At 39.6% G+C, this 16889-nt stretch overlaps 1 protein-coding gene across 1 annotated transcript in view; it reads right to left on the bottom strand.

The window, feature by feature from the left end:
• The window catches only part of sema5ba (sema domain, seven thrombospondin repeats (type 1 and type 1-like), transmembrane domain (TM) and short cytoplasmic domain, (semaphorin) 5Ba), a 111661-nt gene extending 103061 nt beyond the window's left edge, over positions 1-8600 (bottom strand). Inside the window, exon 1 of the mRNA XM_079253892.1 lies at positions 8381-8600. Within this exon, the coding sequence (XP_079110018.1) occupies positions 8381-8564 (184 nt within the window). The 5' untranslated portion in view covers positions 8565-8600. The remainder of the gene's footprint in view (positions 1-8380) is intronic.
• Between the last annotated feature and the right edge of the window lie 8289 nt (positions 8601-16889).

The following is a 16889-nucleotide window of genomic DNA, read 5'->3' as shown; positions in this document are numbered from 1 at the left end:
TAAATCTGAGAAGAGAAAAAGTTGGGGAATCGGCAACTACTAAAGATCAGAGTAAAGGACAGATTCTAAACACAAGGACTGTGAAGCATGAGAGTCACTGAATGAAAGAAGGACCCAGCTTGAGAAAGGTAGCGTTATGGTTATGTGGCTCTCTTTAATTGTACGCTTCATTTGGTCATCATATGGAACCGCTGTGGTTCCAAGTGTACCAAGTCAACGCCATACGATGATGCAGAAACACCGTACATTTGGCTGGTCATAGAGCCATCACCTATATATGCGAACAGCTCCCTACAGAAGCACACACTGATATGCCTCTTATGTCCCATCAAATCGTTTGAAAGTCTAGCGGAAAGTTTTACAACATGAATCATGAACTGTATAAGTTGCAGACGGCGAGCGGGGCTCATGAAAACATGAGCAAGTTTATTGACTGGAAGTTTGGATTTACAGATGGATTTATTTTTTCCTGACTGAACACGGCTCTGCAGCTCAGCCCTGATGATCAATGCTGGCAGATATTTAAACTCCTCTGAATTAAAAGGCAGAATCAAACTCATCCCGAGCAATTATCAGTGTGTACTCCTCTATACTTGTCACTTCTAAGTCTTTTAGGATAAAAGCATCTGCTGGATCAGTGTAATGAATTAAGCATGCACAAAGCAAAGTGCGTTTACACAACAAGAATTGGATTACATTTTCATTTTGCACTTTTGTTAAACATTTTTCTGCGTGTAAACAATAAATGGAGCATACATGTGTGCATTCTGATTTCAATAAACTTAAATGGAAGGAAAGAAATGCTGGCAACAGCCCCTTATGTTGCTCACATAGTGGACTTCAATGGCTGCATGTTAGTGCTCTTAAACACGCCCCCAAAAAAATTTAAAGAAACACTTAATGATGTGGAAAATACCATCTGAATTATCAAGGTAGTTTCTGCTTCATCTTGACTGTCAGACATTGAGAAAAACACCATGGACGGACAATAAATCTTTGCCTGAGGGGGGAAATAGAAGTGCATTTCTGAAAGGTGCTAAAATAACTGATAGGAAAGGAGACAACGTGGATGCAGAAACGAGCAATTTTCAAGCTGCTTTCCACTTTTCAGGTAAAGTGGCAATATCATTATCAAATGTTCGCTACTCTCTGATCCTGCTTGCTATCTCTCCTGGCTGCATCAGATATCTAGACACGGCATCGGCTGACCCCAGCAGTGTGCTAAACTTGGCCCGATCGATGGCAGCATTTGCGCCGACAGATCTGTTACGAAAGTTCCAATTAGACTTACCACTAAAATGGCGAAGGAGCTGCGGGAACTGAAACAGATGACAATGCCACACAAGATCAGCAATGTGTGGCAAACAAAGTAGCAACATTTGTGCACCTCAAGAGCCCTTCAGATGGCACCATGACAGCTAAATGGTAGAATTATTACCCAGACACTGCAAGAAATGGGACGCCGACAAAGTGCACAATACGTTTTTCTGCTCGTTATGGAGCAAAAAGTGCATGATGACGAGAGAAAGTGATGGATGGATGAAGGAACAAATGGAGAAGGAGGTCCAGAAAGAGACAGAGGAGAAACATGGTGAAACGTATAATGAGGGAGGAGATAAGACAGGGAATGAAAAGCAAAGGAAAAAGAAGATCGTACAGAACGGAGTTGGAAACGGCACCAATGGTGTCAGTTTCCGTTTTCCTGCTCGTCTTTAGGAGAACATAACAGTGATTTAAATGGAGCTGATGACTCGCAGTGTGAAGCAATTTAATCCATCAGAGAACTCCTCCTCCTCTCTGAAGAATGTAGTAAAACCAGAGCCAGTAGGTCTTACTACCTTTCTGTACATACTTCTATGTGATGTCTTCTTTTGCACCTAAACGTACTGCCGCTCTGGATGCAAACCAAGCTGACCCTTTGCTCAAAAATGTGTTTTTGAGCCATTTAACACAGACCACAACTTCTCAAAAAAAACTCTTAAAAATCAGACTCCATATCTAGACCTGGAGCACCCCAGTTGCGGGCCTCTTGCCATGATCTTATCAGGCCTGTAGCCTCACGCTCTGAGCAATATCATCCATCTAAATCATGAGCTGGCGGCTCAAACAGTGTGAGCGCGTGGGTGGAGGTTACGTGATTCCACTGCTGTATTCCTGCACTGTGGTGTTGTTGACATGAAACACTAGTACATAGTGTGGAACAGCTGAGGTATAAACATACAGTCAGGAGTGTTTACGGTAGGAAAGAATGTCACAAATGCAAAATAAAGTGGATGAAAAGATATGGAACGTCCTGTCCTTTCAGTGATTTTCATCACTTCTATCAACTACAGCAGAGGGGAACAATCAGGGTCCTCCTCCAGGCCTTAAAAAAGGGACTATCATATTTTTAAACTACATTATAACCATCATTTTTTTGTACTATTATAACTAAATTTTCCAATTTCAACTAAATGTTTGAGAAAAAATAAACCCCTTGAACTGGTTCATTTGGTTTGTTTTTTCTATTCAAAAGAAGCTTGTTTATCATTGCATCTGAATTTTTCCACTCTGGTTGGAAGGAGACATTTTAATGTGTTGTGGTAAAATACGAGCAGGAAACATAGTAACTGAATATGAGCTCTATTTGACAGTTAAACTGACCAATCAGACATAGTATTGATCAACTGCGCCTCAGTATAATCTCACACAGGAGTCATATTAAACTGATAGAATGGAGTGTGAATAATAAAGATGATCATAAGGACAGTTATTTTCATTGATCTACAATATCAAAAAAGATCTTTTAATTCAGTACAAATGTAATTCAGTCGATACACATTGTGTGCAGCAGTGTGCACACCACTGATGGCCGACAGCAGCGCATGCAGCTGTCGAGCGTCTGTCAACATGTGGTTCAGGTGAAAAACAGACATCAAAAGGGTTTTGCGAGGAGAAAGTATCGTGCATGGCAGACCGTTTCAAACACACATCAAGTGTAGTAAGAAAAAAAAAAGTGATTTTAGATAAGATTTCAGAAGCTGTTTGAGATCGAGTTATGTTTGATTGCATCATGATCGCAAACAGCAACAACAGAAACATAAAAAAACACAAACAGCAACACTCGCAGATGATGCTGATGGATGGTGAATGTTGAGTCTCTGCTTTGCCTGACTGCTTTAGATGCTGAGAAGTTAACTGATGCACATTCGGCTCCAGTATATATTTACTGTTTAAGAAAAAAGTGTTGATCCAGTACGTCAGCAAAATGTGTTGAAGTACTGGATCAAAGAGCCATTCCTATTTTCTATGGATGGACATATGAGTGGGTTTTTTTTGTTTGTTTTGTATTTCTAAAGGTGTTTTGTATATTTTTTCTAAAGGTCTATGCACTATAAAATGTATTTTTGAGCATTAAATGATCTTTATTGTTATAAAAACAATCTGTTAGATTGAATATTAAAATTTCTTGGTTAAAATTCATGATTTTGTGTTAAAATTAGCTCAACAACCACTTGGTTGAAGCTAATGGTTGTGGTGCTGCTCTGATTTTCCTGTTAAACTGACCTCTTCAGTTATCTTTAAAAGGAGGAAGCTGAACCTGTCCTGTTATTAAGCAGCATGCTGAGGTTCAAGTAAATGCGAATCTGTATAACTCAGTCAGTCACCCCCTGTTCAACCCCAGCACCCTCCCCCCACCTCTTTTAGCCTCCTGTATTTCCCTAAATTCAACAGGGAATGCAGTCACACTTTAAGTAATCCTCTGAATTCAGGTGAGTAAGTAAGATTAAAAGTGTTATCAGACAAACAGCTAATATTCAAACAGAATGGCGTTATAGTTTTACATCAATCAGTCTATATCCTTTAAGAAATTTGTGTGAAAGTTTGCCACGAAAAGCTTGTGAGTTTTGAGGTTTTGTAAATATTACTGTGCTTTACAAGGTTTCCGTGACCTTTAGCCACCAATTTCTCCTCAGCTCATTCCTCGAGTCTGACAGAATCTGTTTGCAGTATTTCAAGAAATTCCCTAAAGTGATTCCTGAGATATTACTGGGACAAGAGTGGGACGATGGACAGTAACCGGACAGATATTTCCACTGAGAGCTGCAACAGAGCAAAACAGCTAAATCAAGCTGAAATAAAGTGAATATTGCATTGACTGAGACAAAAACACCTCTCCACAGAAAGTATTTCTCTGTACATGTTGCTTGATCTGTAAATGTTTTTGCTTATAAAGTATGTATATATCAACTTGAATAGGAATGACACCCCAAGAACCAGAACTTTGTAAGTGGAATTAGTCTAAAAACTGAAAATTGAAAAGCATAAAAAGGAAAAACAAATTACACCCATTGGGTGGTTTGAAGTGAACAAAGTTGGCCTCACAGTCTCTTAGCTCATGTACTTATAATTCATAAATAAAAGCAAACTTCAGAGGAAAACATGCAGCAGACATTCACAAAAGAAAAACAGAAAAGCATTTTCTTCAGGAGTTATTTTCATATCTGGGAAGATGCTGGTCAGACTGCTGGCTGGTGAGTCAAGCGGTTTTCATCTTCGTCATATCAGATGTCTCTTCCAAAGAATTTCCATACTCTCTCACGTGCATGAAGCTTTCTTCAAAAAGCAGAAACAACCTCAAACAGGAGTTTTTAACTTTTTTAAATCCCAGTTTCTAACTGAAAATCAAAACAGAAACCGGGTCAACGGTGTGTTCACAGCTTTTCTTTTGCTAAAAAAAAATGCTAAAAAGGAGCTTTAATAGTTTTACGGCAACATTATTAAGTGTCATATCACGGTCGCCTACAACTTGAAAGGAACATATGTCAGGATTTGGTAAAGTTTTAGGCAAAAATAAATTAGAAATAGCTTTCTTTGAACAAATCTGGAAAAAAAAACCAGCACTGTGGTCATCATGATGCATGTGTGTGAATAGGAAAAATTCAGTTGACTGGAGTTAAAGGGGAGATGCTAAAAACCACAGAGAAGAAATCTGATTAAAAGCAGAAAACATGCTTCAGTGACAAGGCCTAACTTGAAGTCTGAGGATGTCTGACACCTGCAACCTGCACAGAAATACACCCCAAGGATTAAATCTCAGTGCATCACACATGACCGCAACAAAAAAGGAAAATCAGTTAAAGAGGAAATCCTACATTCAAACACAAACAATTAGCTGAGAAGCAAAGCATGCATTTTTATTGCTTGCCTATCCAAAGTTCTTCTTAGCCGACTCCTCGGTCTCCTCCAGGTGACTGCTGTAGCGCTCCAGCAAGCCACTATAAAACGCTCATCAATCACGGAGGCTAATCTCAGGTTCTCGCTGGCACTTTCATTGTGCAGGCCTTTTCTATAAGGCTGCCTTCGCATAATGCCCTGCTCTGCTTGCTTTGACAGGCCAGTAGCCCTGCAGCTCCCTGCCATAAGAGCCATTCTCAAGTGGCACGTCTTTGAAGTGAAGCACTGGCAGGGCTCCGGCTAATCTGTACATCTGGAGGCCCGGTGGGTGAAGAAGGAGAGGGGCAAGGACCCTGCATATAGGTGACCTCAGCCTGGCTTTGTGGGGAACCATTTCAATGGTTCGGTGGATAGGAGTTAAATTGAAAGGAGGTTGAGTTTTCAAACTCAAGTAAAAGAAAGTCCAACAAGAAAAGAACAAATGACATCCGAGTAAAAGCTCAGACCTGCAACTGGAATGATTTGGTTCAAAAGAAGAAAAGGGAGCAATACTGTGGTTCAGTAAAGAACAACAACAAAAACATGGAGGGGGACCTGCAGGAAGGTTTTGCAGGGGCAGAGTTCATTCAAAAAACTTATGGGCACCTCTCCAATTTCGGTATTTCTGCCTTCAATCCCCACCGCCTATCATTTTAGCCCTCCAATTTCTGTTGCTGCTCTTGGCAGATGAAACACAAACAAACCTATTTGAAAATAAACATGGGAATTTTGTGCATGTTTACCTTTCATTCTGTCATATCTGCGATTCTGTGCTCCAAAGCGTTTCATTTCACACTGTCAAGCAGACCTTGCCTCGTGGCCCACTGTACACACGAGCAGCTTAGATAGTGAGCATCATTATTCCCCACAATCACCCCCATCTTTTGCTTTTCAGATGGTCGCGCATGCTGACCTGACTGGAAGCCAGTGAGCTTTTATTTCAGTTGACGTGAGCATGTATTAATGACAGCCGTTTATTTTGATGCTGTGAAAAGAGCAACAGGGCTCTCCTTAAATGCATGTACACAGATCAACCACATCACATTCAACAGAAGCCGTCCTCTATTCACAGCAAATAAGCTCTCAGATATGTAGCGGGTTTAAATACTGACTTGAAGAGTCAGTTTTTTCAACCATATATGAAGTTAAATCAATTCTTTGTCTTCTAACACATTAGCATCTGGTTCCTGGAAAAATGTGGCAGCCTGTCTGTGACTGGACAAAAAGCCTAAAATGTCTTTTTTATGGCAGATACAGACACAAACAACACACCTTTACAGCAGCTAGGTTTGGGAAAGTTCTGCCTGGTTGAAAAATTAAAAGCTACAAGGCCAAATTTCTTTTGTTAAATACATGCATGCTTGCATGTGTTTAGAGACTATTGCCTCCGAATCAAGAGAAGCATAAAATGGCAGTTTTTAAGTTGTGGTGTTCGACCCTTTAAAACAATTGTATGGAGGAAAAAAAAAAAAAAAAAGATTGTTTTTAATCATCGAGCATCACACTGCCTCAGTGTGCTCAGAAAGCATCTATCTCACTTTAAATACTCAGTCAAGGTTCCCACGAGCCACATTAAAGCATCATCAGCTCAATTGCCCTTTTCTGATCAATGTGACAGTACTTACTTAGAAAATCCTGCTATGAGATACTTAAAAGATCAGATGAAATATATTCATGATATAATTACATCTGGCTGCAAAAGAAACTGGATGGTGAAGACTTGTTACTGATTTCAGAACAAAACTTTCTGTGGGTCCTGTCCCTGTGATTAAGCCACTCTTTCATATCCATTATCTGGTTTTACCTAATAAATGTGAAAAAAATAATTTTGTGCCATCTTATACTGTCTGGAATTGAAAGGGTTAAAAGTACTTGTAATATGAAGACTATTTATGGCAGGGGTCACTGTGAAGAGGAGGTCTTTAGCGGCCTTAGAACTGAATGTTAATTCATTTGGTCTAAAGAAAACTAATAACCATGCCAGGAGAAATGTAACAGATATCAGGATTTTTTTTGTTTGTTTTTTTTACATATTTCTCATTCTCTTAGGAATAAAAACTTAAATTATATAATTATAGATTTTTGCTGACAAAATGTGATTTTTCAACCAAGTATGAACTTATTACTGAATTTCCAGCACAGGAATAAAAGGGATTAAATGAACAACACTGCCTAAAGTCAAAGATAGTCTGAATAATTAAATCAGTTTAAATTTAATTAAAACTTAAACACTAAGGATAAAAATAGACATGTTTTTACATTTAAATAAATCTGAAACATATTTCATGAGATTATAAACCTATTCCTGTACTGGGAGCGTTTGCATAAAATCCCCATCCAAGGCGAACCCAAAATAAACAGCTGTTTCAGACCCACATTCAGCAAACGCTGGATTCTGGTCTCTTTTGCGAGCCTTCACTCTAATTTTCTTTTTATTCCCTTAAACTGTCAGAATTACTGTAGCTGTAACTGGGTCAGTGTCAAGAATATTTTCTTTCTCCGTCCACAGTTTCTTCCCTGGGAATAAGATATCTAAAGGTGATTGAAACTGTATTCTATTAGTTTAAAAAAAAAAAAAAGCATGATCAGTCCACAGCTTAGACCAAATTGGGCGAGACAAGCAGAAAAAAAGTGCTTAACAAAATACAAGTATATCCAGGAGGTCAGAAAGTACTGTTGTTGGCCATTAGGCTAACAACATGATGGGAGATCCTACAGGCTTATATCAGGTGTCAATCAAAAGCAGTTTCAGTTTGGAAGACCCATACTTCAAATATTTACATGCTAACCAGACTTTGGGACGATCAGGCACATCTGACAGCTGCATGATGATACAACAGCAATCTGTGTGAAAATATTGAAGCGACAACCTTCACTGAACTCAACTCTTGTGAAAGATGAGTGCATTACCAGAAGACCTTTTTCATTCAGACTGTCATTTTGCCTGTTTTTGACATTGACTGTTCTTTCTTTGGTTGCAGAAATGCTTTGCATAAAATAGATTCACAAGAATTTTGCCTTTCCAATGTTATGATGCACCTAAACGTACGTTGCACACGACACTTCTATGAAGAAAAATGATGTTTCTATGTCAGAAAGTAAAACAGAGTTTCTATGACATGGCATATGTGACATGGTATTATCAGATGGATCAAACGAAACATTATTACAGGTGATGTCAGACCTCGGATGGAAACTTTTGGATGCTCTTTCTTTGTGCACTCTGGTTGGGTCAGCGGGTCGAACAGAGGTGGGGTAGGGGTTGTTGGGACGGCGTTGTACTGCGTGAAAACAGCGGGGATGAGAAGAGGGAGTAGGAGGAGGCCAGCCATAAACGAGGGGGTGGAGTCCCGCGAGGACGCTGTCATGGTGATGACCTCTCCTCTAACTGCCAAGGTGGGCCTCTGGGAAAAAGCTGGAGAAGAGAAGAGACAACCTCAGTACCTTAATGCAACTTTTTTTTTTTTTGTGCCTGGCTTCAAAGAAAAGAAGCTCTCTGAGTCACTTCAAAATCATTTTGAGCGTCAACTTTCAATTCCTCAGGGCTTCCTGCTCTGAATCCAGCACAGGAGAACAGAAAGAGAATACAAACGAGATGCAAAGGAGGAAAATTTGGTAGAAATCACAAAACAATTTGAAAAAAAAAAGAATGTTAGATAACTAGAGGGTGACTGGAAACTAGATATAAAGCTGAATAAACCAGAAAAACAAGAAGCTGTGAAGGACAACATCTAAAAACATTCAGCATGTACTGCAGCAGTGAAGCATATGGAAGGACTATCTAACCTTTGACCATGTGATAACTGTTTGAAACGTGTAATTAAACTCTGGAAGGTAATTTAATGGCTGATTTAAATAGGAAGATCGAATGGTATGGTGGACTTATCAGTGAAGTCAATGAAGCAGAAATCAGCTCAGTTATTTGTAATTCTTCACAAATATGCTGGAAAAAGAAGTTTGCACAACTTTGATTCCAGCACATTTCTGACTGCCAGCATTTGTGACACATCCCGGCAAATAAACGACGTCCCCATCAATTCCCTGCTTCGGTATTCAAATATTATGCAAGCAGACTGAGCGAGACAGACAGACAGACACACAAGGGTACCTCAAAAACGCACACAGAGACTCCCTTGCTTCCTGAGCAAATGCAATCTCCTCCAGTCATAACATATGAGTCTACAGTGCTGAGCTGAGTCCTGCAGTTCATCATCACCCGCCCTGCGCTCCTTACAACGTTAGCTTAGCGAGGTGTAATATCATTAAAGTAGATTAAAAAACTGAGAGCCCCAACTTTTTGCAACACTTTGACTCAGTTACATCTCTCACAAATGCTTCAATCAATAACAAATTATTAGCTTGGTTGAGTTGCAAATCAGCCATAATGCCCTGCAATCAATTATCCCACTCACTGCAGCTAGTAACTAATTAGGCAAATGCACACAGTGGCCATGTTTGTCATTAGGATGTGGTGGAATCAACAGGCCCCAAGCTACAGATGAAACAGGTGGAAGTGTCTGATGCACTCTGATCTCCACCTGACTCAGTCAGGACGAATGTGTTTTTAGGGTTGGAGCCAGTAACTATGGAAAACTAAAAGAACAGAATGGTTTGCATTGATGTCTTGCTTATTTACCTCCACACGACTTCTCCATTTATGTCTTATTCCTTCCTGACATGCCCTCCGACTCTGAGTTTGTGCAATCTTACAGGCATAAGATGTAACTTTGATGCAGTGTGCAAGACAGCTGCATTGTTTAAGGAAATCTCCTGCTCCAGCATTGTGCGCTGGATCGTGACTGTATAGAGTTACTGGATTAGTTTACTGTCTTTACTTTGTGGCATTAAATAGTTACAAGATTTCTTGACTGACTGGTGACTCACTGCTTTTACAAGCATCTACTATTATATTGTGCAGCAAAAAAGACCAAAACAGCAGCTGTGCAGAGGGAGTTAACAAGTTTGGGACTCAGAACAAAAGAACCAGGAGTCACAGAGAAGCAGATGTAAAGTAGAGGATCGGCTCTGTCACACAGAACAGAAAGTAAAACTAATTAGCATTTAAATTAAACCAGAAAAAGCAATCTCAAAACACAAAATACACACCAACACGAGGAACTAAAACTAAGAACTACACCAAAGACCCAGAGATCAAGACACACACACTGTGTAGTTCTCTCATTCTTAATGTTGACTGTCATTCCCAGATCTTGTTTATTCCTTCTGGACGGAGCTTCATAGTCCTGTAATGTAAGTTTAAAAGTTACAGACGTACCTTTGTGCTCCCTGCTGTTAGTAAACTAATGTTAATGCATCGCCTCTCATTCTCTTTCTGTAAGTATTTACTCAGGTTTTTAAATAAGTTCATTATAGGTTTATAGAGGTCATTTTATTTGCTACATCTTTGAGTATCTTTTTTGTTTTATTCGCTCTTTTTTTTTTTAGGTTCATTGTGTTGTTCCATGTTCCACTCGTGTTGAAGTACGTTTATATAATACCATCATATTTTGCTAAACTAATCTCACCAGGGATAAAACCTGGACCCTGAGACATGGACATAGGAGAGTAAAGATGAGATGAAGGGCGATTAAAATAAAGATGTTTTTACAATTCCCTAAGCTGCCACCTTGCCAGGGTGGAGTGGTCCAATGAGCGTTGTTAGTGGGGTGAGGTCACCCGTAGATGCTCAGGATGGGAGATTGGATTGAAGTGAAATTTCAATAGAATCTGCTGATTTTCTATAACTATTTATTATTAATTAGCTTGAATCAATGTATCTGTAAAGCGTTCTGAGATGACATTGTTGTGAAGTGGAGCCTTACAAATAAAGCTGAACTGAATTGAAAAGGTCTCCAGGTGAGCAAACAGAAAGTGCGGCTTAACAGACTATGATGGGAAAAAAAAAAAAATTGGGGAAGTTTTTCATTTCCTGATGCAGTGACTCAACATCTCCACCTCTAAGACCATGGATGGCTGGGCACTAAATTCTGCAGCTAATCATACTTGTAGGAGCCATATTATAAGTCATAAATGTCTGCAAATATGCTGATGTGTGCAGGCTTGATTGGCACTTGGGTGGAGGGTGTGTCACTTTGGGTGTGAACGCACATGTTAGAAATAGTTGCACTCACCTGAGCGCTTCGTTTGGCTGTAAGGATGCAGTAGTGGGGTGAGCTCGGGAGTAAACTTTTTGTTGACCACAATTAGATGCTTTTGCTCTGCGTATTGTTTGTTCATTGTAATTTATTTAAAGTAACGATGAAAATAAACAAACACAATAAGGAGAACATATATCTTAGTGCGCGTCATCAATATCTCCCGTGTTTAGCCTGCAGCAGCTGAAGTAAATAATGGCGTTGGACAGTTAGCCACAACAATACTTGTTCACAAGAGACGATGAATAGATATGTGAACCTTTAATGCACCTCAAGACCACATCAGATTTCCTTTACTTTCATATGGAAGAGCAAATTATCAGTTCAAGAACACATCCACTAAGTTCTCCATCACATAAAAATGTAAAAGTGAGTTATCTTTGTGTGATGTCTTATTTCAAGTTTGACAGCTGTGGTTGTTTAAAGAATTTGTCCTTCCATTTAGTTAGTTTTAGCAATTAAAAATTAATTTAGCCAAATTTGTACCTTTATTTTATGTGCAGCACTTCAAAAAGCTCTTCAGTCTTGATTTTTCTCACTAATCAGCACTAATAGCTGCTGTATTCAAATGAATCACAACGCCTTCTGATGTTAATGTTGAATCAAGGCATTTAATTGTGACTTTAAAAGGAGGAAAATGTTTCCGATTTCAGCCCCTTCAAGATTCTTTTCTCTGTATTAACTCATTTAAAGATCAAAATAGAGGAAATTTGTTTTCATAAACTTTATTTTTCTACATCTTATTCTTTAATTTCTGTATTTTAGCTCACACTATTCATTATTCTCAAGTAAAAGAGAACATGCCCTTCGGTCCAGTTTTGCCTTGAAGCTGCATCATACCAGAAGATATAAAGCTAGAAACCATCCCTAAAATCCTAGAGATTGTACTTTATATTCTTATTTTTCCCTATTTATTGTCTTCTCGACATGGGAGGGACATGAAAACAAGGAGAAAGACAATGCAAGATGACACGCAATTAGGCTTCAGCGGTGCTACTTCTGAAATGTATTCACTAGAATGTCCCAATTTCTCCACTTTCATTATCTGCAAGAGCAATGTTGGCAGGTGCTTAATTCACATTTAATCACCGAGTCCTGAAAGTCAAAGGATGAATCTACGAATGATCTCATTACTTTAGAAGTTGGACTGAGTGCCAGCTGATCAGGAGATCATGACAGATGACCGACATTCTCCCTAAGTTCAGGTTTGGGTGGGTGACTTGTGATTTAGGGAAGAATGCTGTCAGCAGCGGGACAAGGTTTGTGTGTGGATGGCAAAAAACTTCATGTCACGTATGCGAGCAAACCCAGATGCACACAAATACCAGCTCCAAAAACTGGCAAAACCCAGCCGTGGACAGCTGGTCACACTCCATATTGGGTCACAGCATGTGGGCAGAACTGATCCATGCTGTGCACCGACATCAGTGTGTGTGTGTGAGTGTGTATACTTTTGTCTGAAAGTGTGTGTATAAAGGAAGCATGACTCTTTAAGGCCACTCCAAAGAAGCCTGAAGGAGTCCATCCAATTTCCCATCCTGCTGTGTTCAGGATTAGCAGTAGTTTGTCAGTAAGGAAGCGGGACAATCTATACCACGGAGAAAGTTGTCTCTGCAAACACACACTGACACACACAGACATACAGATGCCTTTAAAAAGACTCACTAAGCTTCTGTTTGCCAGTCATTCAGTCAGAGACAATGAGTCACTTAAAAGTACTCGGCTTTCTAGGAACTTTCGGGCTACTTGTGTCGATTGTGCTAATAAATGTCCAGGCACGTCTCTTCATCAATACATCTGTGATCAGTGAGGTGAAACACTCGGGGTTTTAGTGCACTGGATTTAGTGTCTGAGGAGAAAAATCTAATTTTTTGGTCTTTCTAAAATAAATTGTCAATTATACTTATATATACTTATTATACTGATTCATTATACAGTCTCATAAACCAAAATTTTACTCACAACAGTGGAAACATGTCAGACTTGAAGTGAAATATTTTACTGTTACATGAAAAATTTTAGTTTATCTTTGCAGCAACATCAGAGTGAACTAAGCCATCTCTTGGGTCCCCCAAGTGCACTTAAAATGTCAAGTTATATTGATTTAAAAACAAAAAACATTGAATTATTTTAAAAAATATGGTAATACAAAAATATTTTTATACTGTTTTCATCATGGTTGTGTGCCAACTGTAAAACTGTCATGCTAGGTACACAAACAGTACTGGTTTAATGAGCTCTGATGCAGGATACCACCTCTGTCCTATGACTAATGACTTTTGTGCTGTGGAGCTTTTTAGAGTTTTTTATGTTTATTTAGCAAGAAGTCAAGGAAAAGTTAGCTGGTTTAAGCTAGTTCGCAAAGTAAAATGGCATTTCTGCACTGATTAATCTAGTTCATTTAAAAGGTGTCCGTTACTGTCAAACAAACATTTGCATCACTCTAAATCTGCATTTCCAAAACCAGGTCTTCAGGACCCCTTACCCTGCATGTTTTATAGGTAGCTCTACTTGAACACACCTGGATGAAATAAAGGGCTTGTTAACAGGCTGCAAACAACTTAAAGGGGAAGTTTAATAATCTGACTCATATGCTTTGGAGGAGGAACATGTCTAAAACATGCAAGGGGGGTTCTGAGGACTGGGAATGAGAACCACTGCTCTAAATCTTCAAAAGTCCTCATTAACATCACACTATTTATCTGAATTTGCTACCACAGATTTAAGCTAGAAACCAGACACAGTTGTGCTTGTATGATGTAAGCCAACCACAAATAATGCAATTTAAAATGTGTGTATTACTGATTATGGCAGCAGTGGTGGTGTGATGGTTTGGGGGCGGCCCCCAAATCAAATTCGGCTTGAAATCCTGTTACAGCCTGGAGCAAATTTGGGCGATATGTCTCAAAAAAGTTGGGACAGAGTGAGATCAACTACTTTAGTTCAAAGACTGGTAGTTTTCCAGTTCAGGTTCAAATATGGTGTCCTTTTTGCACAACAGAGTTTGCATTAGCAGATGGTGCAGTGGCACAAGCGAGACATCAAATTCTCTGAATCTTTTTGATGATCTTGACTCTAGTCAATGACGTATTTGTGACTTAACATCTTTCTGAAATTACTCTTCAATTTGGATATTCCTGAACCTGTGTCCCTTTTTTGTTCTCAGAGAACCCCTCTCTATGGTGATCATTTGACACCTACCCATGTTATTTGCCCTAATTAGTTGCAAGATATTCCTCCAGCTGTTTTTTTAAGCATCACTTACTTTTCCAGCCTTCCATTAATGCTTCCAAACTTTTTTAGACATAATATTGCCATCGAATTCAGGAAATTCAGGGTGAACTAACATTATTTTTTTAATGAAACAGTGGGATGTCGCACTCCTAATTTAAAAATCGGTGCAATTTCTTGGATTTGAGCACACTCACCGTTCACAGCAGAAACGCAATTTGACTTAAAGTTAATAAAAGCTTGAGGCAGTATATATCTTGTTCAGGTTTGCTACATTCATGTCTCACAGGAAACAGCTTGTCTAAACAACCCATACTGGTACAGCAGCTCTGTTTATACTCCTTGTTGCGTGCAATCAAAAGACGACAGTATTCTCATGTCAAGGTATTTTTGGAAACCTCAACCTAGATAAACAAGTCAGGCTGTCATTAAAGAAATAGAAATTAATCCAGATGGCAGTTTGTGAATTTCAACCTTTCCTGCTCAGGCACTCATAAGTCCCTGCCAATGCCAACTTGTAGCTATGGCAACAGAGCAACAAGTTGGTAGTCAAGCAGCGGGGATCCAGGTTGAGTGCATTTTAGTTCAGACATCAACAGGCTCCTAAGGGGGAGCTCTATGCCGAGCTGCCCGATGATGCAACACAGTGAGAGGAAATGAAGTGCTTGAGACTATAAAAAGCCTGAAGAGGTGCATGTGAACAATGTGCGTTGTGCGACTGTCTTTACTGCACACACATATGTGCAATCTACGCTGATTTTTATCGACATGCTTGTCAAGTGTAAGATGTTATTGTTATAAAGAGTAAAGAATAAACATAAAAGCATGTCCCAGTAGTATAAAGCAAGTTTTTTTTCCCAGGTTATTTCATTACACAAACTCCATTTTCATTTCTCTTTGTCATGTACCTGAAACTGTCTCATAAAGATCCTGGTAGCCTTCTCACCAAGTGTCCAGCTACAGCTCAGAAATGAGGTCTGGCAGGATACAACAGCTGCTTTTCTAAAAACGAACCTCATGTATGACAAACCACGTTGCATCCTTTAAATTGGCCAGACCTCTCAGTAGATTCGTAGATCCTAGTCATACCGGTCCTAAAACTCTTCTTGCATCTTATCACTTCGCTTCACGCTGTAGAGACCAAGAGTTTCCACAGTCCAGTGCACCTTTGCTGTTTGCTTGCCTCTTAATTTCAACCTAGCTTGCAAGGAGGGTGCCTCTAATTACAAGTTAATGCTGACTCCCTGAGAGCAATCTCATCAGAGTCTGCTACGACACTGATTAAATTGCTTCTGGTCCGTTGGGGAGCAGTTTCCGCCTGCATAAAGGAACTGCCTGTTTTATACCATTTTGGAACAAGGGAGGAGGGAGCATGTATAAAAATAAATGTTTGTTGCTTGGATAAATCTGTCATCACAGATTGAATATAAAATATATAATTGGTAATCTCTGCAGCAAAGCATCCAGAGGGCCAATCCTTCTACTTTTTCTTTGATTGTTAGAAGTAATTAGATATTGTTAAGCATCTATTAGCAGTATTTCAAGTTCAGTCCCTCCAGAGCTTTAAGTGCATGAAACATGTGTTCTTCTTCCAGAGCCTGCAGTGATCGTCCCAACGCTCATCATTAGCTTTTTATAGGACAGGAGTAGCAATATCTCCCCCTCTGAAGGCTCACAGGAATTCTCTGTCTCACAAAAATGGAGGTAATTCCAGATTCCTTCAAAAGACTAAGACAGAAATCTATGCCTCCAACTCTGGACGGAAAATCCAGCAAGGTTTTAACAGTGCTTCTTATTTCATCTCCCAGATATTTCCGCCCCAATGAATGGGACAAAATGAAAAACAAATAGGAAAGGTTACATGTGCGTTAGCATGTGTCTGTGTTAAGTCAAACCAACAAATCAAACCAAGCGTACACTGAGATAAGAACACGCAGACAGCTACAATACAGAGGCATTTTGCCACCACATTCCCATCTATTCAACTATTCTCCCTCTTGCCCTTGGGGGGGCTTGGTTCAGCCAAAGCCACATTGACCATGTCTAATTCAACTCAATAGCTCAGCCCCACCAATCTCTTTAATGCCGACATTGTGCTGGGGGGTGGGGAGGGGTAACAGGGGCCTCAATGAGAGTCTCAAGGAAACTGGACAGAGCAAGAAGATAATACACTTGGGGGATGACACATATGTGAAGGGAAGATTGCTACGGGGTGAAACAGAGGATCTATTTTTTTTTTTTCTTTTTTGTGAAGGTGCTAAGGGGGTCAGGGCAAGGAGCGCTTTTTTTAGGCTGCTTCAACCACGC

This window comes from Telmatherina bonti, assembly GCF_933228915.1.
Source record: "Telmatherina bonti genome assembly, chromosome: 15".
Lineage (NCBI taxonomy): Eukaryota > Metazoa > Chordata > Actinopteri > Atheriniformes > Telmatherinidae > Telmatherina > Telmatherina bonti.
This window is presented reverse-complemented; position numbering and strand designations above follow the sequence as displayed.